The sequence below is a fragment of the Drosophila subobscura genome, chromosome U (genome assembly GCF_008121235.1).
Source record: "Drosophila subobscura isolate 14011-0131.10 chromosome U, UCBerk_Dsub_1.0, whole genome shotgun sequence".
NCBI lineage: Eukaryota > Metazoa > Arthropoda > Insecta > Diptera > Drosophilidae > Drosophila > Drosophila subobscura.
Window position 1 is genome coordinate 25,114,483 of NC_048534.1, and position 23,839 is coordinate 25,138,321.

Consider the following 23,839-nt stretch of genomic DNA (forward strand, 5'->3'; position numbering starts at 1 on the left):
TGCTGCTGCTAATTTTATTGCTCATTCTCGTAGTCACTTTGCCTTTTCCCCACTGCTTTCCCACCTGCTGCGGAATTAATCGTGAGTGTTGGAGGTGGAAAGTCCTTGAATGCCATGGCTGAAGACTCCCTGAAATGAGGGTCCCTGACAACTAATTGCTGCTTAGGGAGCAAAAGATACGACAGAGATCCCTCCACTAAGTGCATTAGATTTTTGTCACTTTTTTATACGCTTTCAAGGGGTAAAGGGACTTCGAGAGGATTTACCATGAAAAGTGGGAATTCTTCGTTGTTTTTTGTTACCATTAAAACTGGCAAATAAATCCCTAAAATTTGTATACATAAATCCAGCAAATTCTTTACTTTTTTATCTACATATTTTACCCATAAGAAGTGTGTCCGCTTCTGTTAGTGTATCTAAAACTTCGCTTTGCGTTTGCACACTTTTTTCTTTGCTCTAAAATGGAGTTAAGAGATGTGAAAATTGAAAATTAAATTTAGTTGGCACTCGTTTTTCTTAATTCGCGGGGGATTGGGGCTGATTATAGCTTTATAAATTGTTTCACATTTCCAGATCCAAACTAAAGTTTATTTTAATGTTTTTTTCACTTTATTTTTTCTGGAAATTGTGACAGAGGGAGAAGAGGACGTCTTGGACTCTAAATTGTGGAGGGGAAAGAAGTTCTCTGCGTGGGAAAGAGGGTCCTGGACTCTAAATTGTGAGGGGCAGAGGGTTGCTGCCAAACTGTAAAGTGCGGGAGTAAGGAGTAAGGTTCAGGAGGCCTCTGCTAAAAATATAGCCTCCCTTCGGAGGGTCTCCTCTTTGTGTTTGTTAATAGTATTTTCCAAGTGAATGAATGGCTTGGGATTGGGCACAGCCGGGAGGAGTACTTGCAGAATGGAAAGAGCGAGAACTTATTGAAGGACAGGAATACTTTTTTCCCCAGGAAAAGAGAATTTATGGAGAGGAAGGAGAGATCTTTAAGGCAGGAGAGGCAGAAACTGCCCAACAATTTGGCAATTGATTGGAAAAATATTTCTAACACGATTTTCCATCGCTGGAGGGGGGGATTGATGGGCTGGGGTTGGGGCCAGGGCCTCTGTAAACTAATTCAATTATTTGCGTACATAATTTAAGGGGGCAGCGGCACGGGACATGTCCGCAAAAGAATCAGCAGCAGATTTATATGCAAAACACGCATAAAATTGTTTCTTTTTTGCCGGACGCTTTTCCAGCGCCAAGTCTTTTGATTATTTATGAACACGAAGGGAAGGCGGGGCGGGGAACAGTTGGGGGAAATAATTGTAGGAACGGAACCGAACGGAACTCTGCCCTAAAGAACTTCTTTGCTGCCGCCGTAGGTTCCCTTTTAAAGTAATCAACGGGCAGGGAGAAGCGAGACCTATTTTTAGGTCAGTTTTGTGGCGCTGCCTCTTGGCTCTGCCTCTTGTTTGTTGCATGCCTCTTGGCTCTCAAAAATGTGTAGAATGTGCAGCGTGTAATGGTGGGGCTTTGTTTTTTGTGGCTAAAACATGTTCACAAAAGTGACAATTAAGCCAATTCGAAGCCATTTAGACGTGAGGGTAAAGCCACAAAAACTGAGCCACAAAAGCAAACAAAAAGCAAACAAAAAGCGAAACAAAAACGCCGCCGCGATCTCTGGTCTTGATTTTGGCTAACAATTCTTTAATGGGTTTGGGTTATGCTGCTTGTTCTGGTTCTACATGGGGCTGTGTGGGTCTCGAGCACAATCAAATGTAATTACACGCACATAAACACGCAAAAGAGAAGAGTCCAGGTCCAAGTCCGATTCCAGGTGGAAGATGGGGCAGAAGACACCTGGAAGAAGCCGAAACCCCTTCCAGAATCACGCAATTTACTATAATTTACGCGCTGAAGGCAGCCAGAGACAGAGGAAAGGGCAGCCAGCGCGGAGGAGCAGAGTGGCAGCGCAGAGGGATGGAGCCCGTGGAGTGGCAGTGTCCGATGGTTCGGGCTGTGCTCCAATTTCTTGGGATTGCGGCAGACTAAAGTTCTTCTCTTTCATCGCTTCTCTGAGGCTTCCATCAATGCAAAGGCACAGGGCGGAGTGGGGTGAAGTTTATGGACAAAGTCATTAGGCAGCCGCCAGGCAGTTCGTTGAGCAAACCTCGAGATGTAAGGGGCAGTTCCAAGCTGTGGCGACACTTATCCGTGGGGCAGTTAATTGCAAAGTGGTTGGCACCGACACAAGGCACGGGGTAGGGGCACGGGGCAGAGGAGACATAATTTCACGCCATTTGCGGTGCATGAGAGGCCACTAATGTCGGGATGGAACGGAACGGGGAACTATGACTTGCAGTAGTCCGTCTGCCGTGCAATGAAAATTTGAAGATGAATTCAGGGCAAGAATGTAAATTGCTGGGGAAATTAGCTAATGATGAAAATGTAAGAGATTTATGCAGCGATTGAGGAGATAAACTTGAAGCTGAACTTGAAATTTGAAGTGTCTTTGGGAGAGGGAAAGATCTGCCATAAGTTGATTATTGCAAGAGGAATGACTGACTGCGGTGACACATTCCGGTGGAGTGGCTTCTGTGACACATTTGGGCTCTAAGAAAGTGTGCAAAAATAATGATTAAAGATGGAAAGAACTGGCACTTTGAATGGATTTATCCATGATGAAACATTTCTAAGAAGATGATCAAAGTTTCTGGTGATAAAAGAGTTAGATGGGGTCTGTTTTGTGTGCTTAAAATATCTGAATGTATGATGGGAAATTCCTCTACTTGCTGGCTTCCCACCTCGATATCTGTACGAGTGAATGTAGCTTCAGATACACCTTCAATTGACCGCCAAATCAATCAGCTAACTCCTCCATGCATCACTCCCAAAAAGGTCTTTCAACTACCAAAAATATCGAGGCAGCATCACCATCTCCTACCCCTTCTTTCTGGGCTTCCTAAGGCTAATGCTAATGACTTTTCTTTCTGTAACTCAGCAAAGGGGAAGAGGAAGGCTGCTGCTCCATGGGTCAGGCTCGGGCCACCACTTCATTAGTTTAATTAATAATTGACAAATTTCGTGTCCAATCAGACAACGCAGTACACAGCGAGCTGGCCCTAATCAGCGGACTCCCAGTCATGGCTATCAGTTGCAGGACCTGCTGCTGCTCCTGTCGATCCTTTTTCATGACTAATTCAATTAGAGCAAAGTTTCCGAGTTGCCCCCGAAAATGTGCTGCCTGCGTGTTTATTAATTTTCATCATTTTGCGGTTGCTTTGATTTACGAGAGGGACATGCCCCACCCCAACCCCACCCCAACCCTCTTCTTCCTTGACTAATTTTCGCTTCTCTCTTGCTCCTTGCAGACTATCCCCGTGTGGAGGTTGGGCCGGAGAATCCGCTGCGCGTGGAACGTGACCGCACTGCCAAGTTGGAGTGTAACGTCGATGCAAAGCCAAAGGTGCCGAATGTGCGCTGGACACGCAACGGGCGCTTCATTAGCGCCTCGCTGGTGCACACGATCCACCGGGTGAGTGTCCAGGATGCTGGCAAGTACACGTGCAGCGCGGACAATGGACTGGGCAAGACGGGCGAGCAGGAGCTCATCCTGGACATACTCTATCCCCCCACGGTGGTCATTGAGTCGAAGACGCGCGAGGCGGAGGAGGGTGAGACGGTGACGATACGCTGCAATGTGACCTCCAATCCCTCACCCGTCACCATCGAGTGGCTGAAGGAGGGCGCCCCAGACTTTCGCTACAACGGGGACATCCTGACACTCGCCTCGGTGCGCGCGGAACATGCCGGGAACTACATTTGCCGGGCGGTCAACATAATGCACAGCCAGGGCCAGGAGCGCAGCGAGCGGATAGGCAACTCCACGGTGGCGCTGCTCGTGAGGCATCGCCCCGGACAGGCGTACATCACACCCAACAAGCCAGTGGTCCATGTGGGCAATGGAGTGACTCTCACCTGCTCGGCCAATCCGCCGGGCTGGCCGGTGCCGCAGTATCGCTGGTTCCGCGACATGGACGGGGAGTTCTCGAGCACCCAGAAGATCCTCGCCCAGGGACCGCAGTACTCCATACCCAAGGCGCATCTCGGGAACGAGGGCAAGTACCATTGTCATGCGGTGAATGAGCTGGGCATCGGCATGATGGCCACCATTGTGCTGGAGATCCACCAGCCGCCGCAGTTCCTGGCCAAGTTGCAGCAGCACATGACGCGGCGCGTGGGCGACACGGACTACACGGTGACATGCAGCGCCAAGGGCAAGCCAGCGCCCAGTGTCAAGTGGCTGAAGGATGACGTGGAAATCATACCCGAAGTGAATCTGTACGAGGTGCAAACGAATCCCGATCAGGGCCTCAATGGCATGGTCACAGTGCAGAGTCAGTTGAAGTTTAGGGGAAAGGCCCGCCCGAATGGCAACGATTTGGTGCCCGGGGATCGTGGCCAGTACACGTGTCTCTACCAGAATGAGGTGAACTCTGCCAACTCCTCCATGCAGCTGCGCATCGAGCACGAGCCCATCGTCCTGCATCAGTACAACAAAGTGGCATTCGACATTAGGGAAACGGCGGAGGTTGTGTGCAAGGTGCAGGCGTACCCCAAGCCGGAGTTCGTGTGGCTCTATGGCAACAATCAAAGCCCATTGACCATGTCCTCGGAGGGGCACTACGAGATCAGCACAACCTCCGATAAGAATGATATTTACACGTCACTGCTGCGCATCAACTCGTTGACCCACTCGGACTACGGGGAGTACACGTGCCGCGTGGCAAACAGCCTGAACACGATCCGTGCCCCAATCCGGCTGCAGCAGAAGGGGCCCCCGGAGAAGCCCACGAATCTGCGTGCCATGGATGTGGGTCACAATTATGTGTCCCTCAGTTGGGATCCCGGCTTCGACGGTGGCTTGAGCAAGACAAAGTTCTTCGTCAGTTATCGCCGTGTGGCCATGCCACGGGAGGAGCAGCTGATACCCGACTGTGCCACGCTGGCCAACTCCAACTCGGATTGGGTGGAGGTGGACTGCCAGCGGGACATACCCTGCAAGGTGACATCCCTCGAGCAGCACCAGAGCTATGCCTTCAAGGTGAAGGCGCTGAATCCAAAGAGCGGCTCGCCCTACTCCAATGAGATTCTCGTGACGACAAAAGTGAGTCGCATTCCCCCACCGCTGCAGGTGACCTACGAGCCGAGCAGCCGCACTTTGGGCATCGATGTGGGTGCCACTTGCCTGTCCCTGGTGGCCATCGTGGAGACCATGGTGCATGGGGACACGCCTCGTGCCGCCTGGGAGGTGGTGGACACGGTGGACAATCTGCAACTCTCTGGCAATGGACCCACGCACAAGGAGAAGATCATTGACCGCCTGATGGGCACTCGACGCATTGGCGGAGGTCGTGCCTTGGGGCACACCATCAGCGAGGACGAGGAGGATGCGGGACTGAACACTTTGGCCCTCGAGGATGACAACAACAGTCCGACGGTGCGCGTGAAGCTCTGTCTGCGCAACAATCTGGAACACTGTGGCGACTACACGGATGCGGAGAGTAAGTAGAGGCACGAGGATGGAGCCATTACGAGCAATTGCTCCACTTGAATGGGAGGAGAGGGGAGAATGCTGCTGCTGCTGCTGCTGCTCGATGGATGGACAATCAATCAATCACTCAAACAGTCAGCCATCCAGCTGCAGCAGCAGCAGCATTCTCCTCCTCCTCTCTGCCATCATCCATCCACTTCAAACCTTCCAGCGAATGCATTTTTCATGACTTTATTCTCTCTCTCTCCCGCCCCAGTTGGACGTCCCTACATTGCGGAGGCTAGTGCCTTGGCCACGCCCACACTGATTGCTATAATCGTCTGGTGCATTGTGTTTGCTCTGTTCGCCGGCCTGCTGCTCATGTTCTGCCGCTGCAAGCGGAATCAATCGAAGAAGAGCGCCGCCGCCAAGGACTACGAAATGGACTCGGTGCGCCCCTCCATCGTCGCCGCTCAGCAGAGCCAGGCTCCGCCGCCCTACTACCCCGCCAGCGGACTGGACAACAAGGCCCTCGAGCACTCGATGGACTTGGCCCTCAGCTTGGAGGAGCAGAAGACGGCGCTGTATGCCACACAGAACGGCTACAGCTATCACCCGGGCAGCGGTGTCGTTGGCGTCGGCATGGGCGGCGGTGTCGGTGGCATTGGGGGCATTGGTGGCAGTGTCGTCAGCGGCATGGGTGTCGGCGGCATGGGCGGCGTGGGTGGCGGAGGCGTCGGCAGCGTTGGCGGCATCGGTGGCAGTGGCGTCGGCGTGAATGGAATACCCGGTCTACAAGGACACACAATGCCAGGAAATGAATGTAAGTACACACAGAAACACTCACAAATGTACTCGTAGATAGATCCAAGTGGGGGTTTTGGGTCATGGAAAATCAGAGCAGGTACTTTTGGTGCACTTTGAAATGCTCTACTTTGGCGGGGAGTTTAAGGATTGCATTCAATGCATTTCAATGGGGAAATTTGATGGAAGTTGAAGGGGAACTATGCAAGTAGGAAGTGGAGGGAATGTAATTCATCAAATCTGTAGTCATTCCATGCCCAAAGTGGCTCCGATTACCATGAAATTTCAGCACGAACTAAAAGTACTTTAGAATTCTGTGAAAATATGTATAAATTCTCAGGTAAACCTCTGACTGACTAGCTTCTACCACAACTACCACTAGAATACTCTCCAATACTTCCACCTTAACCACAATCCACCATTCACCACATGCACCACCATTTACCATGCATAACAATGGACCACCAAAAGAACCTTCAAGCACACCAAAAGGAGGAGTAAGAAAACTAAAATGAAGAAAAAGGAAGAATAAATCAGAAGAAAATAAGAACAGAAGCGAAGCAGAGAGTATCGAAGCGAGAAGAGGAGCCGAAAACCCAAAGTGAGAAATACTTCCGGTCCGACAGGAGGAGACTCAGGAACTCAGGCTCTCAGCTCTCAGCCTCGACTCTCGACTCTCGGCTTGGCTCTTGGTACGTTTCGGTGATTTTTCATTGTCCGCAAAACAAAATGAAATCCGTGCATGGGGAGCGTGCCACCTGCCTGCCCCACCACCGCTTGTGGGTGGCAAAACTCTGGCCAAAGGTGTGTGCGGCAAAAAGAAATGATTGTTGCGTTGCGTTGCCCATGAAAAGTGGGTGCTTGTGGGTAAAAAGTGCAAAATGGAGTTCGAGTGGCAAATCGATGGCAATGCCGCATTCATCAACCAGCCACACACACACACAGAGAGAGGGAGTTGCAACGCACTCAGAGGCAGAGACAGAGACAGAGAGAGAGAGAGACTGGGAGAGCACTTTCCACTTCCGTTGTAAATTTGTTGAAACAGCAATTTTTTCTAAACGTTTTTTCTTTCGTTTTGTTGTTGCTTGTTTGTTGCTTTTCAACATTTTGTAATATACTTTCCATTTCATTGTGGCCGCCCCTCGCTGGCTGCTGGCTGCTGCTGCTGCTGGCTGTCGCCGCTTGACGCGCACGTCCTCGTCCTCGTCCTCGTCCATTCATTCTGCAGCGTGGGAGGACCTCAGTCCATGTCGCTTGGTGCTTGGTCCTTGGTCGTACCCGTCATCATCAACGCTGTGTGGTCCTTTCAAAAGGGGCAACTGGTGCTCCCCATTGTGGGGCACTCTCCCCCTCATCCCTCTGGGTGTGTGTGGAGTGCAAAATGAATGCGTAAACTGGACGCTGGCTGGCTGGTGGCCGCTCCCCCTCCGCCCATCCCCCTTTTGCCTTGTGGTTTTACACAATTCGCCATACAATTCATTATTAATTGTTGTTTCTGGTTTTCGCTTTACTTTTTTAACCGCCGAGACCGCTCGTCTCTCTCGCCCCCCCCAGCCGTCAACAGTTCTTTTGTTGAAAATCCCTGAAACATTGCCACGGCTGTGCTGCCCCTGCCCCTCTCCGGGTGTGTGTGGCAGTGTCATGGCTGTGGAAAGGTATTAACCTTTCACATTTGAAACGCTGAAACGGAAGGAGGAGTTTTGCAGCAGGAAGCGCGCAGGCAGGCAGACAGCCAGCAAGGATGAGCAGGTGGCGGCCAGTGGCGCTTCGCTTGGCATTTTCTAATGATGTGAAAATTAAAAAATTCCTTCAATTTTTTCCCTACCAGGCAGTAGAGTGTAGCGGAGAGCTGAGCTAGAAGTAGATTTAGCGCAAAAAGGGGGAATACAGGCGAAGATATTGGTGGAAGACTCAGGGAACTTGGGAGGAAAATGGGAGTTACTAATAGCTGAAGCTTTGTAAGAGATTTTAGAGGGAAAGATGAAGGAAGTTACTGAAACTTTGAAGTGTTTTCTGGGATATGGCAGAGCAGAGATATTTCTGGGAATCAAAAGAAATAGAGACCTAAATATCATAGCAAAATACAGATATTTTGAGCTCTCTCTCGGAAAGTTTTAACAGATAAAAGTCGAATCTGTGGCATCTGAAACCTTCCACAGAAACCCAAAAGCCTTAACCCTTAGCTGAATATCCAAGAAAGTGTACAAAAAGTTGTACATTTATTCCGATATAATTTCAACCCCTTTTCAGCATTCCGCAAACATTTAAATTTGCTGGAAAATGTTGAGATTTCTCTGGCAGATTTTCAGCTGCGGCAATCATTGTGTTTGGTATTTGGGGCAATTTCAAGTTTCAATTGTTTTCGAAGGCCAATTAAAATTTTAAGGCGCTTAGCCAAGGAGCAAAATGACTGCAGGGGGGTGGGGGAGAGGGAGTGCTGGAGAGTGGCACTGCGGAGAGAGAGAAGGAGAGCAAACATTGCCACTTAATTGCATTTAAAAACGATTGCCACAGAGAGAGAGAGAGAGGGAGAGAGGGGAGTAGAGGCTGTGGGTAGAAGTGGAGTCTAAAGTGGCAAAAAGGAGTAGTGGATGTGGCAGGAGTAGCAAGGATTGCCTGTGTGTGTGTGGCAGTGGCAGTAGCAGCTAATTTGCCAAGTGAAAGTGGCATGAATAATAAAGGGTTGCAGGGGCAGAGGCAAAGGCGTCGCCAATGGAGATGGAAGTGCCATGGGGAGTGAGAGTCAGGGAAGTGTTGAGGCAACAACAGAGCAGGCGGCCAGACAAACAACGATGCAGGAAACTCCTTCTGCTCCTGCCCCAACCCCATTGCCGCCTATCCATTTCATTGTAAGCGCTAATTGCCGCTTAAGGAGTCCCCAAACTCAAACGAGAGAGCGGAAATGTCCTTTGCCAGATGCTGCTGCACAACCCAAAAATCCTCCGCAGCCCCAGAACAATCGTTCGACGCGGCGACTCCACGTGGCAGCTGCAGGCAGGAGTTTGGGTCTTCATTTGTTGTAGTTGCCTGCACTTTTCGGGCTCGTTAACGGTTTTGCTCCATGTCCCCCTCCCCGACTGCTGTGCCCCCCAGCACGTGGCAAGCGGCAAGCGGCAATTGCTTTCGTCGTAGGCCAAATACCTAATGAACTTTGCATGTAACCCGCACATCCCGCGACCCGCGACACGGCCCCACGACAATAAAAACAATCAACGAACGAACGAACGAACGAACGGAGCTGCAAACAGAGAAAGTGCAGCACAGAGGAAGAGGAGAAGACTACAGACAGAGGTGGAAAGGGTGGAAATGGCAAAGGAAATCGAGTCGTCGCCTCGCTGTGTTTGATTTTGCTTTGTGGTGGGATTGGAGAGCGAAGATTACACTGGACAGCAGAGCAATTGGTGGACAAAAGTAAGCCCCGAAATATGGGATTAGCTGGGGGAAGGAATTTTGATTTGGAATTGGAATATGGAAAGATTACAAATCCCAGCCAATCATCCTACATCCTATGCCTGCAAATACCCACCTAAAGCACAAACTTTACAGTCAAGTGTGGACTTATCTGTCAGCCAAAAAACACTTTAAATTTTGAAGTACCTTCGCCATTTAGGTTCTTGCAGTTCTTTGTGCGGTGAAAGTTTTTTGCACTCTCTGAGGGAAAATAGAAACTAAGGTCGTGCTCCGAGGCAGCGTCTGAGTTGGAGGCTGTGCCAGCTGACGACACGCCTGCGGCTAGACATTGGCGGGAACATGTTCGTCCTGGCAAATAAATGCAAGCAGAAAACAAAACAAAACGAAATCTAAATGGAAAACGCAAAAATAAATGCAAACAAATGTCGTGGCATGTCAAGAGTCAACCAAGCGTTGCAAATTTCTGTAAAAAGAATGGAAAATAAAATGGAAAGAATCTCGCGCTCGCCTCGACAAATTTATGCGCTAAATAAATAAAGCCATGAACTAGGCAGTCGACGGGCCAACAAATGTCTGTCCCCCCCCCCCAGGGCAGCCCTCACCCCTCCCTCACCCATTTGGGCCATAGTTTTGGTTGCTATTCTGTGGGTTTGTTATTGCTGGCTTTCTATGGGGGCTTAAAATGCAGGCAACATGGCCAGCGATGGCCCCGCAAAGCAAATAGCCGCAAAATAGTTTTGCGCGCCCCAAAAACGCAACCACAGTGGTGGCAGAAGGGAGCGGGGAAGGGAAAGGGAAAGGGCAGTGGTGGGGCACATTCCATGCTGCCTTTTAGGCGCTTCTCTCCACTCGCTTTTTCCCAGTGATTGCCTCTCGAACGTGTTTGTCTTGTAACCAGCCAAACAGCTGGGGATTTCAGCGAAGATCCACCTCCTCCTGCTCCCTCCCCTCCACGGTGTACGGGGGGGCCTTGGCACGGACTGACCGACTGACCGCACACTAGAGCACATCCAAAGACACAAATCTATGAGCTCCCAATTTGTGCTGGCTTCTGTTTTTTCTACCACCAGCCACTGCCACTCGGCCCAGCAAACTAATTGGCTTAAATCTAAACACAGTTGCTAACACAAACACACACACAGTCACACACACAACTAACTGATGAATGAAAAGTCGGCGGTGGCAAGCAGCGGAATTGAAAGGAAGAGGTAGAGCAGGCAGATGGAAGGGTATGATGGAAGCTAACGGGAAAAAGGGAACAAGTTTGAGAATCTTTTCAGATTTTCTTGGCAGAACTTTATTTTCTACAAGTAAACAAAGTTAACGAAAAAAAGCATGAAAGATGAAAAATATTTTCTGTATTTCCTTTCTACCAATTCTCTTGAAGGTAGAATCAACAGAACCAAAACATTCTCAGATATAAACCCAATAATTCTGTAGGTAGAAGTTTCTTAACATCCTTAACATCCCGTAAAATCCATGGCAGCTCACTCCTTAACGAACTTTCCCATTCAAAGTAAGGCCAACTTTCACTGCAAAATAGAAGCCAAAGCCAGAAAAGGGTCAAGAGTTTTGTGTCCCATTTAAAAAAGAATATATTCAATACCCGCGACTAGACGGCGACTATCTTTAGAATCCATAGACTCCCCACTCAAAAGATATGCCAGGAAAAATCTAAGGCAACTTTCGCTCAAGTAACAACAAAAAATCACTGAAAACAAACTAAAGATCGGTGGCAAAAAAAGGGGGAAAGGGCAGAAGTCGCCCTGGGGCCGCCGCATCTACAGGTCGTAACCAACAGCCTTACAAAAGTGTTGTACTACACTTTGGCCCCCTTGCTCTTTCCCAACCCCCCCTCTAGTTTTCATTCATGCTTTCAACACACAGCTACAAAAAATAGAGAGCAGAAAAAACAGCAAAAGGGGAAAAGTGAAGCTGAAGCTGAAGCTGAGGTTGAGTCTGCGAGAGCCCAAAAGTTTTTGGACAAGTTTAGGCAGAGGCGCCTGCCTCTCCAGCCACCCACTGGCACTGCCACTGCCACTCCCTTCCTATAGAACACTCGGGAACACCGACATTAACATGGAAACAAAAGATTGTATGACACTGCCGGAAAGGAACGAGGTTTCATTTGTTGGATTGGGATTCTGGGATTGCTGAAAGTCTCTAAAAGTATATTGAAAAGTGTTGCAGAGCTGCCATTTTTTGGCTGCAAGCTGGGAAGATGTCAAGATTCAATATTCAAAAAATTGTCTCCACTTTCTGGAAACTATTTTTCATTTTGAAATATTTCTGCCATTTTGGTTTTAGTTTGTAGAATTTCTCAAATGAGTTTCTCTAAGTGTAAAAGCAAAAAACAAGCCTGTAGAAAAGTGCAACACGGCGGCAAGTGCAGAAAACTCAACAGCAGCTCAACGTGCCTAGTCCTTCCCCGCCTGTTCCACTTCCCCCTTCCATCACCATTTGCTCGTGCGGCCCTTGGTTGTTCCTGCAACATTTAAGCGCATTTAGGGCAAATGCCAGGCAGCCTCCTGCCCCCCTGAGCCACGACCCTCAGGCCTCGACTCGCATCGCGTCGCGTCGCTAATTAAAAGTGCAACAAGGAGCAGCAGCAGCAGCAGCACAGGGTGCAGAGCAACAGAAAAGGTCGAGCAGCGATGACGAGAGCGGGTTAGGGCGGAGAGAGCGGAGCGGACTGCCATTAACACCCGAGAGCTTGAGGTGCAAGCTGGCTGAGAAGCCAAGTGCTAGGCAGCAGGCGGTAGGTGGGCGGGCAGCAAGTGTGAGTGGAGCACAAGTTGTGCCAACTCTCAGTGGCGCTCTCTTGCTCTTCCTCCCGCTTCTGCTCTGCTTCTGCTTCTGCTGCTCTCTCGCTCTCTGGTGCCATGCTATTTAGTTAACCGTTAATGGCATTTGAAACTGTTTTTATTGTGCGTATTCTAGTGCTTGCTGCGGCTGCTGCTGCTGCTCTTCCTCCGCCGCTGCTCTTGCTCTCCTTTTGCTCTTCATCTGCTCCTCATCTGCTGCTGCCTCTGCTGGCTGTTGCTGCTGCACAAAAATGTTGCATAATTGTAAGCGCTTCCGGTTGAAAAGTTTGTCGAGTGAATTAGAGCTTCGGCGGCAGAGAAACTTTCATCGCTGCTCCTACTCCTCCTCCTCCCTGTGCTACTCCCCCTTTCTCAAGCACTTTTGTGGGGCGGCCCAGAACTCGTTTACATGAAAAGATTTTTACACATAAACTGCTGCTGAGAGTCCGGGCAGGGAACGGGTTTAATAAGAAATAAGGTGGAGTGCGGAGGTAATCATATGAAGTGCGGGAAGCGGGACTGGGACCGGGACTGGGACTGCTGCTAGTCGTTGCTGGAACTGCAGAACTATGCCGCAACTGTTGTTGTTATTTGCACAAATCAATGCGGACAAAACTTTGACAAACTTTAATTGCGTCCCCGATTTGTGCCACACACACACACACACTACTTCGAGGAGCAAGTACTCCCGCCCCAACCTCCCCTTTAACTGCCAAATTCCCATTTAATTTCTTAAGGAGTTCCGCTCGTTCCTGCTGTTGGAGCAGGCAACACAGCAGCGAAATGTTCCATTCCCAGACAATGGAAATGCATTAAAATTGTTCATCAGTGGGAGGCAAAACAAGAGCGGAAATGCTAATCGAAGGCAGAACGACGCTTTAGATACACTAAAGAATGATTTTTTCTGATGGAAACTGTTCCAAAATTTCATCAAGTTGGTTGATGAAGGAATTAATCATTTATTACCACAGGAATGCAATGAGAGACAAAGTTTCTATGAGTCTCCACAGATCTTACGACTGCCCAACACTTCCTTTCCTTCATTGCCAAACCCCTGCCTCAAAAGCGTGTTACCCTCCGCTGCGAAAGGGTATAATAAATAGAGAGTGGGAGTGACTGCCAACTGGTAGCACCAAGAGAGTGGAAATTTTGTTATTTCGGTCAAATATTTTGCTCATTGTGTTGGCAGGCAAGCGGCAGGCAAAACTTGAGCAATCAAAAGTTGCCTTGCCTCCTCCTCATCCATTCGCAGAAGACTCTCCGTATTTTTGATGCTTATCAAATTGAAAAGTTTCAGTGCTCCGCTCATGTTTTTTCTTGCCTGGAATTGCAAGTGGAGGAAGGAATTCTTCTCGAGAAAGACAAGAATTACTCCCACAACAAACGGAACGGAATCTGTTGGCATAAAATGACTGAAGCAAATATGCAAATTGCATGGGGCCATAGAATAGAAGAAACAGCGCATGAAATGTAAATGAAGTTAATATTATTACTGGTTTAGTTTTATGGATAATCATAAAAATTATCACGCCCCACCGCCAAAAAAAAGGCCCATAAAATGCGGCAGCCGGAACACGCGAATAGTTCGCCAGGAAACTTGTCATAAAAACTGAACCAAAAACCCACGCAACATGTCTGCGAATCAGTCACATGAGGACCTCCTACTCGTCTCTACTTGGGGCTTTCTCCACTCAATCTGAACAAAATGCGCACAAATCGAATATTTTATTGCATACTTTTCGATGCGCAACGAAAAATGTTCCGAAAATGGAGGATGCCAACAGGAAAACTAGCAAAACTTTTGGCGTTTTCTGAGAGAGGAAATGCTAAAGAGAATAAATGCTAAAAATGTGCAGGGGCAGGGGAAAACTCTTTGGGAAATAGAGCATAAATTATGGCCACTAAAATTAATAACCAAATCCTCATTAGCATTTTAAATTCCAACTGAAAGATGCTCTTAAAAATAAAGTAGAAAATGTGTGCTTGGAAAGAACTTTTATTTTTCCAGAGAAAACTCTTTTGGGAACACATTTTCCGCTGTTCAAAATTCAAAAAGTTTTTGTGTTGCCAGCAAAGCGTGCGTTTAATATTTATGAGTTATTTATCACGATATAAAAATAATAATAAATACGACGAGGACCAGGACACAGGCAGCGAGGCAGTGAGGCACACGCAACACCCAACAAAAGAGCAGCAGGGAACAATGAATGAATGAAGGAGGAGGTGCCAAGGCATGAAAGAGGAACAGAAGTACCACCAGCAAGAGGAAGTAGTAGTAGGAAATGCCTTTCCATTGGGGAGCAGCAGCTGCGCCATGTCGGAGGAGCGTAACGGGCACCGCCATGCGGACATGACTCCTCGTAAAAATGTCCTTTAGAAGAGGGAGCCTGACAGGTTTTATGAGTTTTGGATAGACTTCAAGGCAACTATTAATTAGGACATATCTGACGCCGCGACTCCACACTGGAGCTGCCATTTTCGTGCCAATTTTTTATGCTTTAATCAATAAATAAGGGAAAAGTTTAACTTTAACTTTTAATTAAAATTTATTTGATTGTCGAAACTTTCGCTCGTTTGCGTCGCTTGGGCACAGAGCCAGAGAATCACATCCCTGGACTACTTTCTCTCTACTCTGAAACATTCATCATACTTTTTTCGCTCTCTCTTTGCAGGGGTCAACATGGGCTACATGGAGAACAACTACTCGAATTCGAACAACGGCGGCAGTGTCAACTCGCAGGACTCGTTGTGGCAGGTGAAGATGTCCGCGGCAGCGGTGGGCAATCAGCAGAGCATGGTGCAGGCACCGCTCAATCAATATGTGGAACAGCAGCCCACCTACGGCTACGACCCACTGACCCATGGCGGCTATGGCGCCGTCGATGACTACGCACCATATCCGCACTTGACGGCCACACCCAGCCAGGTGGGCGATGAGTATCACAATTTGAGGAACAGCCAGAATCCGTCCCGACAGGACTACTGCAGCGATCCCTATGCATCCGTGCAGAAGCCCAAGAAGCGTGTTGATCAGCATTTAGGTGAGTGCCACTTGATGGATTAAACGAATAGATTAACAATGAGTAAATGAGTGTATGAATGGGTGAATAATGAGCGAAGATTCAGGGAATATAAGTGAGTAAATGAATGGAAATATCTCTAACATAAGCGAGCAATAAACACGTGTGAATTATGCAGCAAGAATGAACTGAAAGATGCAGCTCTAAGGTCATGAAAAGTTGCCCAAAATTCCCTAAAAAATACCCGAAAATCCCATAGATCCCAGCCTCAGATCCCACCCCTTGTAGAGCCAATAAAAAACACCCAAAACATAGATTCCAAACAGATTTTGTTAGAGGTTTTTCCTTGTTTTGTTTTCCTCATTTTGATTGATAAACTTTTGCCCAGAAAGTTTGCAATTTTGTGACACATTAAGCTGCTGCTGATGTTGGAGGATATGGCGGGGGAGGAAGGACTAGCAAAAGGTCTGAGAAAAAGAGTAAGAAAGGTCTCCCGCCAGTGCCTATGTCAAAGGAGGGAACAAAACTTTCACCCTCAACATGGCATTTTGGGTGGCTTTGCTTAGGGTCTCTTCGGGTTATGACAACTTAAGCACTAGAGAGGCGTCCTAGAGGGCATCCTTTTTGGCCATGCTAATTATAAACCCTGTCCAAGGGTCACACACGCACACTCTATGTCTGTGTGTGTGTTTTGAAACATGTCACAGATAAGTAATAATATTTCATCCATGTGTATCAGCTTCATATTTTGGTGCGAGCTGTTGGCTTGGGCTTAAAGTCTTTGGCCACAACCGAAAAAAAGTTTGCTTTAAGCGGCAAACAAGCAGCAAATGCCGCAAAGCAGGACAGATGTGGAAAGAGTGGGGGAGGAGAGTGGAAGCGAGTGGGTTGGAGGCAAGACGGAACCTTTATGCCCTTTGGCAGCTGCAGATTGGCAGCAGTACTCTAGAAGGGCGCGAGGGTATTGGGACTTAGGGAAGATCTTGGCGCAGGCAATGAGAAAAGGATCTCGGAGGCCGACTTTTTTATTGATTTTCAAGTATATTCTGATGGGAAATCAATGGCAGATAAATCAGATTAAAGGTTAATCAGTAGACAGAGCTGTTGCTTCATTTTCCTTATTTTCAATCAAAGAAAATATAGAAAATGTAATCTTCAAGCAGATCTTGGATCCCATAATTTTCTGTGGAACAATCAGCCGATAAATAATTCATTTTCTAGGCCAAACTCCACCCATTTCTGTTAATATTTCAACAAATTTCAATCCGCAATTTCAACTTCCTCTAAGTGTATTTCCATCTGCGACTCTCAGATATAGTCCCTGCCTTTTTCTTCTGCCCAAATTGTCTCTGACTGTATGGTGGGGTTCTCTCTCCCGACTTTGGTTCGTGCTCTCTGAGTGTGTTCGAATTTTGCACGTTGGAAGGTCGAACGGTGGGTGCGACGGTAGGGAGCGGCAAAGGAATCCATTTTCTGCCGCATGGCCCCGCATGTTTTGTTGTGTGTATTTTATTATATTTTTGTTGTCCCTCTGCCTCTCTGGCGCTCTGACTGTTTGTCTGTTTGTCTGTTGCAATGCCAATAACACCCCGCAAGTGTTTTAAAATATTAAATAATAAAAACCGAACCGTAGCCTGAACGCTGAACCAAAGCGAAAGATGTACAGCCCCCCCTGGATGCGGCTGCGGATCGGAGGAGCTGGAGCTGCTGTGTGTGTGGCAACTGTAACTGTAACTGTAGCTGTGGCAGCGGTACAGTGGCAGCAGTGACTGTAAAGCGCCAGCGGCTCGTATGCGTAATATTCTCTCGGAATATCTCTGTATTTTTGTATCTGTATCTGTGTATCTGTTGTGGCCACAACTATGAGGCGAGGCGAGGCACGTGTGGTGTGCCTCTGTGTCTGTGTGTGTGTGTGTGTTATCTTTACGCTTTATGAGCACCAAAAACCCGCAAAAAAATACCACACTTTTTTTGTTGCTGCTGTTTGTTGTATTTTTTTTTGGGTTTTATTGCCAGAATGTTGTTTTTTTTAGCCTGCTGAATATTGTTAGCTGGAAGTTCTCTTTTTTTTTTGGCTGCTGCCTTCTCTGTGTTGCTCTTTGCGCTTTGGTGCGTGCATATAAAATGCAATAAAAAGGGAGACACCAAAAAAATACACACACACACACACAGACACACTCACACACAGCGAAGAAAACATGACAAGCCTGATGGTCAGGCGGATGTGCGATGCGCTGCCCCCGCGTCAATGTTTGCGCTGAGGTTAAACGCAGAAAAGTGCACTGGAAAATGGGGAAAAAGAGCAAAAGAACACACTTTAGGTGAAGTTTTGAAATGGGAAATGTATGAAAAGTGACGCCAAAAACTGTTCCTAAAATCCTTAAAAATATATGGAACAAAAAATCTGTAAATGCGTAGCCAACAGCTGTGCTTAAGTATTCCTTGTACCCCTTCCGAAGTGTATCTATCATAATCGTAAGCAGTGCTGGAAAGAAAACATTTTGGAAATGGCAAAAGGAAAGGCACAGCTGTCCAAAGATAAGCCGGAAAGAGCTGGGAGAGAGAGTGCGCGGAAGGGGGAAGCAGCAGCAGCAGCAGCAACTATTGCATGCCAATAAAAAGTAGCAGCAATAATAATAGTAGAGAAGAAAATAAGCGAAAATAAGCAGCAGAAGAGGCGAGGGAACTATGGGAACCAGAACTAGCGGTAGATAGGGAAGGAGCAGCAGGACACATGGAAGAGGTTTTGCAGCAGCTCTCGCAGCAGTGGAAGGATTCGCACTCGCAGCAGAAGCAGCAGCAGCAGATACGAGTCGTAGATCCCCCATGAGTGCCATCAAAAGCAAAGCAAACTAAAAGCCAGGCCAACAGTGGAGGGCATGGAAGAGGGAGCAGAAGGCAGCAGCAGCAGCAGCAGCAGATGCTACAAGGGGCAGATGGTTGGAGGGTTGAGTGGATGAGGGGTAAGGGGTAAGGGGTAGTGGCACGGACTGACAGTGCTACAATATGCAAATACATCTTCATTACATTGATGTCAGCTTATGCACAGCTTGGCTGCATGCAACTGTAGCCCCCCACCAACCCGTTGCCATGTGTGTGCCTCTGTGTGTGTGCCAGAGGACTACTATCCATGTGTGTGTGTTCGTATTTGTATGTTTAAAAGCTTTTACACTTGCCAAACTCACATTTGAACCCCCCTCCCCCACTGCCAAGGATGATTTCCCGCTCTCTCAGGCCGAAGTACTGACTTTTGTGCAATGCAAAATGCAGCAGCAAATAAGTGAGTGATCAAAGGGGTTTGGGGGGAAGCCCACATGCGGGAAAGGGAAGCTGTGGAGCGGCAGTCGATGAGCGGCGGCCCTGGCCGGAAGGAAATCTGCGCCGGGCGCCAAAATGCTGCGTAAGCAAGAAGCAGGCAGGCAGGCAGCTTCTGCCTCCTCTCCATCCTCTCTTCTTTTTTCTGCTCTCAGCTGTTAACAGGCAAAGAAGGTTATAAAATCAGCAATGAGAGAGCAAGGAGGAAAAGGGCCAAGGAGAGAGCCAAGAGGGGGGTTGCTGTGGGACACATACTGACTGATTGATTATGCAGACTTCTGTGTCAGTTGGGTTGAGCGCTTTTGTTTGGTCTTTTGTCAGATATACAGACACACACACTGATGCTACACACACACATGCAAATGGCTTTAATTCATCATTAAAGCAAAGAGAGCAAAAGAGACAACGGAAGGGACAGAGAGAGCGAGCAAAAACCACAAAGGAGGGAGATAAAACACCAAAGGAATGAGAGCTGGTAGCCGATTATCCCACAAAGCTTTTAGCAGATTATTCAAATTGCTACTTCATGAATATACATAAACGATTTTGATTAATATCTGAGATACACATACAGCAAACACACACACACATGCAGATACATGACAAATCTGTGGGTGAGCAGCAAAGGCAAAAGGGCGTAATGAAAGGGAAAGAAATATGAGCGGAAGTTAAGAAATTTGTGCGGCGTGTAGGGGCATGTTTTGAGCGGCTTTAAGTTCATATTTGGAGCAGCGCATTTGAAAGAAAAACTTCCCAAAAAAAACTGCTAGACTATATCGAAATAGAGGCGGAAATTTTAGGCCTTGTCAGTTTCCTCTTGGCAATCTTTGACCCATCCATTTTATCCGTGCATCTGCATAGCTGGAATCTCCTCTCGAATCCTTTTGGGGGCCCACATCTTTCGTTTATCTTCGCGTTGAAATGCTCGTAATGCAGTTTGCCTCAGCCTTTAGGCTGAGCGGAGCAATAAATGCTTCACCAATGACAGGAAAACTTATTCAAAGTGCCATAAAAACCTTGTTCATGGCGCTCGACTCTCGTGCTGGCCGTGCTCCAGGAAATAAAGGTGGCAAGCGGGTGGATAGGCAAGGCTACAGGGCTCTGCTATTGGGAAATCAGATAAATCACATGAGTCAGGATTTTTCTGCAGCAGCAAAAGAGCAAAAGGGAGTTGCAGGGAGCAGCAGCAGGAGTCGAAGGACTGAGCACACTTCAGAGCACTAAACACACACTAAGTGGATTTGGGAGTCACTACAGGAGCACGTGGAAGTGGTAGCTGGATATCTGGTAGATGGGTAGCTGCTAGATAGTGTAGAAATGGAGTTTAAAAGATGAGAGAAAGTCAGTGGCAGTGCAGAGAGTCCAAGGCGAAGGCAGCCAAAAGGCAACAAATGATAAGCGCTTTGGCTTTTGCTTTTGCTACTACTTTTTGTACGTTTTAAGTCCTTGTTTGGGCTGCCTTGTTCTCCTTGTTTTGTTGCAGTGAGAGAAAATGAGGATAACTATGGATAACCTGCTGAAGAACTTTGTGTAGGTGGAAAAAAATGAATAAAAAGTTTGTGGTGTCGATGAAAATTGTGCATAGAAAATTCCACTGTGGAGCCATTGCAAAATGTTTGTAAAATTAATAGACTCCCCTTTTGAAATGCATCCTATTTTTTCCAAGTGTAGCTTTGTGTGCATGTGTTTGTGGGATGAACTCATCTGCAATTTGTTTACTTTCGACGTTTCCGAAAATTTACTAAAAACGAAGGAACACACACAAAAAATGGGTTATTACGGGCTTAGCATAACAAACTAAAAAAAAGGGATATACATAAGAGAGGGAAAGGGAGAGTGAGAGATAGAGGGCACCAGCAAGAACAACAGACAGACCGAGGGATCGAGGGGCAAAAAGGGTTAGCAAAAACAAAAGAAAAACTTACACAGGGAGAAGAAAATTTGCATCTTGTGCGTGGGCTGTGGCTGCGGGGAAGGGTGTGTGGAGAAAGGTAACGTCCAAAGTGGAGTCCAACAGTGCGTAGGCTTAACGCAAAAACGATTAAGTTGTTGAGTTGAGAGATAGAGATGGAAATGGTCAGGCGGGAGTGGGAGAGAGGAGAATGGAAATTGAAAAACAGTAGGGGAAAAACTACTACCAGAAGCAACAATAAACAGAGGGCCAGGAGGAGAGGTGCACGTGGAGGAGGCGTACGGTGTGTAGGCGTGGCACACACACAATAAAGTTATGCGCATAATATCCACACACACACACACACACACACACACACACACACACACACACAGTCTCACGTATTGGCTATAAAATACGAGAGTGGTAGAAAAGCACGAGCAAAAAACGAGAAGGGACGTGTGAGACGCTTCTCAAGCGTCACAACTTTTATACCCGGCACTCAGTACTACATCTGCACTTTAGCGGTTATTTGTAAAATTTTACATTTTTTCTTCATCTGTCATCTACATCAACAACACTGCTCACGCCAACACGCTCCTTTAGCTCGCCACCCTCCCCTATAGACACACACTTCAGAGTCGCAGCAGAGGAAGAGGCAGAGAGGTGTCAGGGGCAGAGGCCATAAACAGCGCGAAGCAGAGTGTAAATGCTGCGGGACGGGGTGGGTTTGGCCACTGAAAATTAATTTCTTCATTGTGGCTATAATAATGATCCAATCGTATCCCAATTTGGTGATCTGATAGATATGGTCATTCCCTACGGAATGGCGTTTTTAGTTTTCTGTTATCTTCAAAATTGTATTTGGGAGGTTTTCGCCCTTTTGCGGGGGCGGAAGGGGGCGGGGATCATTTTTGAAATACACTGGTTTCAGTGTGAGCATACAGCAGTCTGGATGCAAAATTTGGTGGCTCTAGCTCCTATAGTCTCTGAGAACTAGCCGACAAACAAGACGGACGGACGGACAGACGGACGGACAGATGGACGGACGGACAGACAGACATGGCTCCATCGACTCGGCTATTGATGCTGATCAAGAATATATATACTTTATGGGGTCGGAAACGTTTCCTACTGGGCGTTACATACAACCGTTATTCCCCACAAATACAATATACCCTATTTACTCTTCGAGTACCGGGTATAAAAAGGGAAATAGTTCAAGAAAAAAGGATTCATCCTCCACTTGGCTTTCCGGCTTGCAACAGAGTCAGCCCTTGTCCAGCGTCACCCCTCTCCCCTGCTCCTCCTCCACTTTTTTTGGGTCAAGTTTATGCAGATGCCAAAGCGAAGGAAAAACGTAATCCGAGGCGAAGCGCTGGAGGATGGCGACAATCGCGCTTAGAAATTTTCACACGGCCAAGAGAAACCCCACAGAAGGGGTAGGGGAGGCATGGACTAAGAGGAATATGTTAAAGAGCAGTTGTTAAAAAGGATTTACGTTTTACATTTGCGCAGAGCAGAAAGGAGGTAGAGTGGGGGACATTCACACATTGGTATTTGGCCAGCAAAAAAGAAAACCATTTCGATGCGGCGATTTTTCGATTCGTTCTCTCCATTTTTTTGTCGACTATTTTGAAATTCAAATTCCAATAAATTTTCCAACGATTTGGCACACAAAGCAGCAGCAGCAGCAGCAGAGCCGATCCAAAGCCAAAAGCGAAAGCCAAAAGCGTGTGAATGTTTGAAGGTTGTTAGTATTTGAATCCTTTTTTTAGGAAGGATTTGCATGAGCAAAAGAGCTGCGGACATTCTTTAGCAGGGAGACAAGTAAGGGAGGAGTAAACGTGAATGGATGTGCTTAAATATGCAACAATTTGTAGCAGACAAAGATGTTTGCCAAATGCAACCCAAAGCCAAGCCAAGTGGACAGGACAGCACTCTGTAGGAGCGAGTCCCTGCCAAGTTCTTTGATTATAAATTAATGTGCTGTTTACATGGTCTGCCTAGCACCCAACACACACAGAGACACACCCAGCCAGATGGTATGCATGTCCTTTCCAGCCTCTCCTCTAATTCGATTACCATTTGGATACTGTGGAAGGGGCAACAGACAAAACAGACAACAATTGCACTTCGGCATTGTTGTTCTCTCTCGTTAGTGGAAAAGCAATCAACTGGTAAATTAAAACAATTGCTGTGGGGCATTCGACACACAACGAAATTCCCCATACTTAAATTCACAATTTAAAGCCTGAAAGATAAAGCGAAAGAGTTTCCTGATCAATCAATTATTGAACTTTAATGGGCGAGGATTTAAGAATGGGATTAAGAGTCATTCTATGTAGTGCTTTGAGGGATTTTAAAGTGCATTTGAGACTCTCTTAGAGCAGATTCCCTACTATTCCCTCTATTCCCTACCCAAAGATTTCGTATGCAAAATATACGAAAACAAAACGAAATTAAAACCCAAAACTGCAAGCTGCAAAAATATTTATAATTTCCATAATTCCACTCCCTTTGAGCTCCTCTAAGAGCCTTTATATCCTGTGTGTGCCGTGTGTATCCCCGTGTGCCTGTGTGTAAATGTGTGTTTGCTCTCATTTTAAGCTAGTCCTTAAGCACCTCTGAGCATCTCTCACCAGCAGCCTCAGCAGCAGTTGCCGCCGCCGCGTCAACTTCAATCAAAAACTTGACAACTTTTGCCCTAACTTTTTGGCTTTTCTCTACTCTACAATATTCTCTCTCTCCCACGCACACATGTCTTGCGCACAACTCATGCCAAAAATCATCAAAAAATAAATATAAATATTGATAAATGAAACCACGAAACATCAGCGGACATCATACAGGATGTTACGCTCTAACGGAGCGCGCAGGCTGAAGTAAGTTTCCAGTCAGCCGAAAGGACGAAGGCAAAAATATTCGATTACCCTGAATGATGATGAAGAATTTTTGAGTTACTTTCGAGCCTACGTTTGTTTTTTCCCCCGTACTTTTGCTATGATTTTGACATACCCTGCCATACACCCATCCACGAAACACTCTCATCGTGTGTTTGTTTTTACTTTAATTTACTTTA

At 47.2% G+C, this 23,839-nt stretch overlaps 1 protein-coding gene across 3 annotated transcripts in view; it reads left to right on the forward strand.

Annotated features, from left to right (window-relative positions):
* LOC117902251 (Down syndrome cell adhesion molecule-like protein Dscam2) overlaps positions 1-23,839 on the forward strand; it is a 108,746-nt gene that overhangs the window by 83,786 nt on the left and 1,121 nt on the right. For 2 of the 3 annotated variants that reach the window (XM_034813507.1, XM_034813508.1), the window contains 3 exons: positions 3,351-5,543; positions 5,790-6,335; positions 15,204-15,572. In XM_034813507.1, coding sequence (XP_034669398.1) covers positions 3,351-5,543; positions 5,790-6,335; positions 15,204-15,572 — 3,108 coding nt within the window. Of the gene's footprint in view, positions 1-3,350; positions 5,544-5,789; positions 6,336-15,203; positions 15,573-23,595; positions 23,643-23,839 lie in introns of all 3 variants that reach the window. The other variant, XM_034813509.1, reaches the window with a different exon arrangement.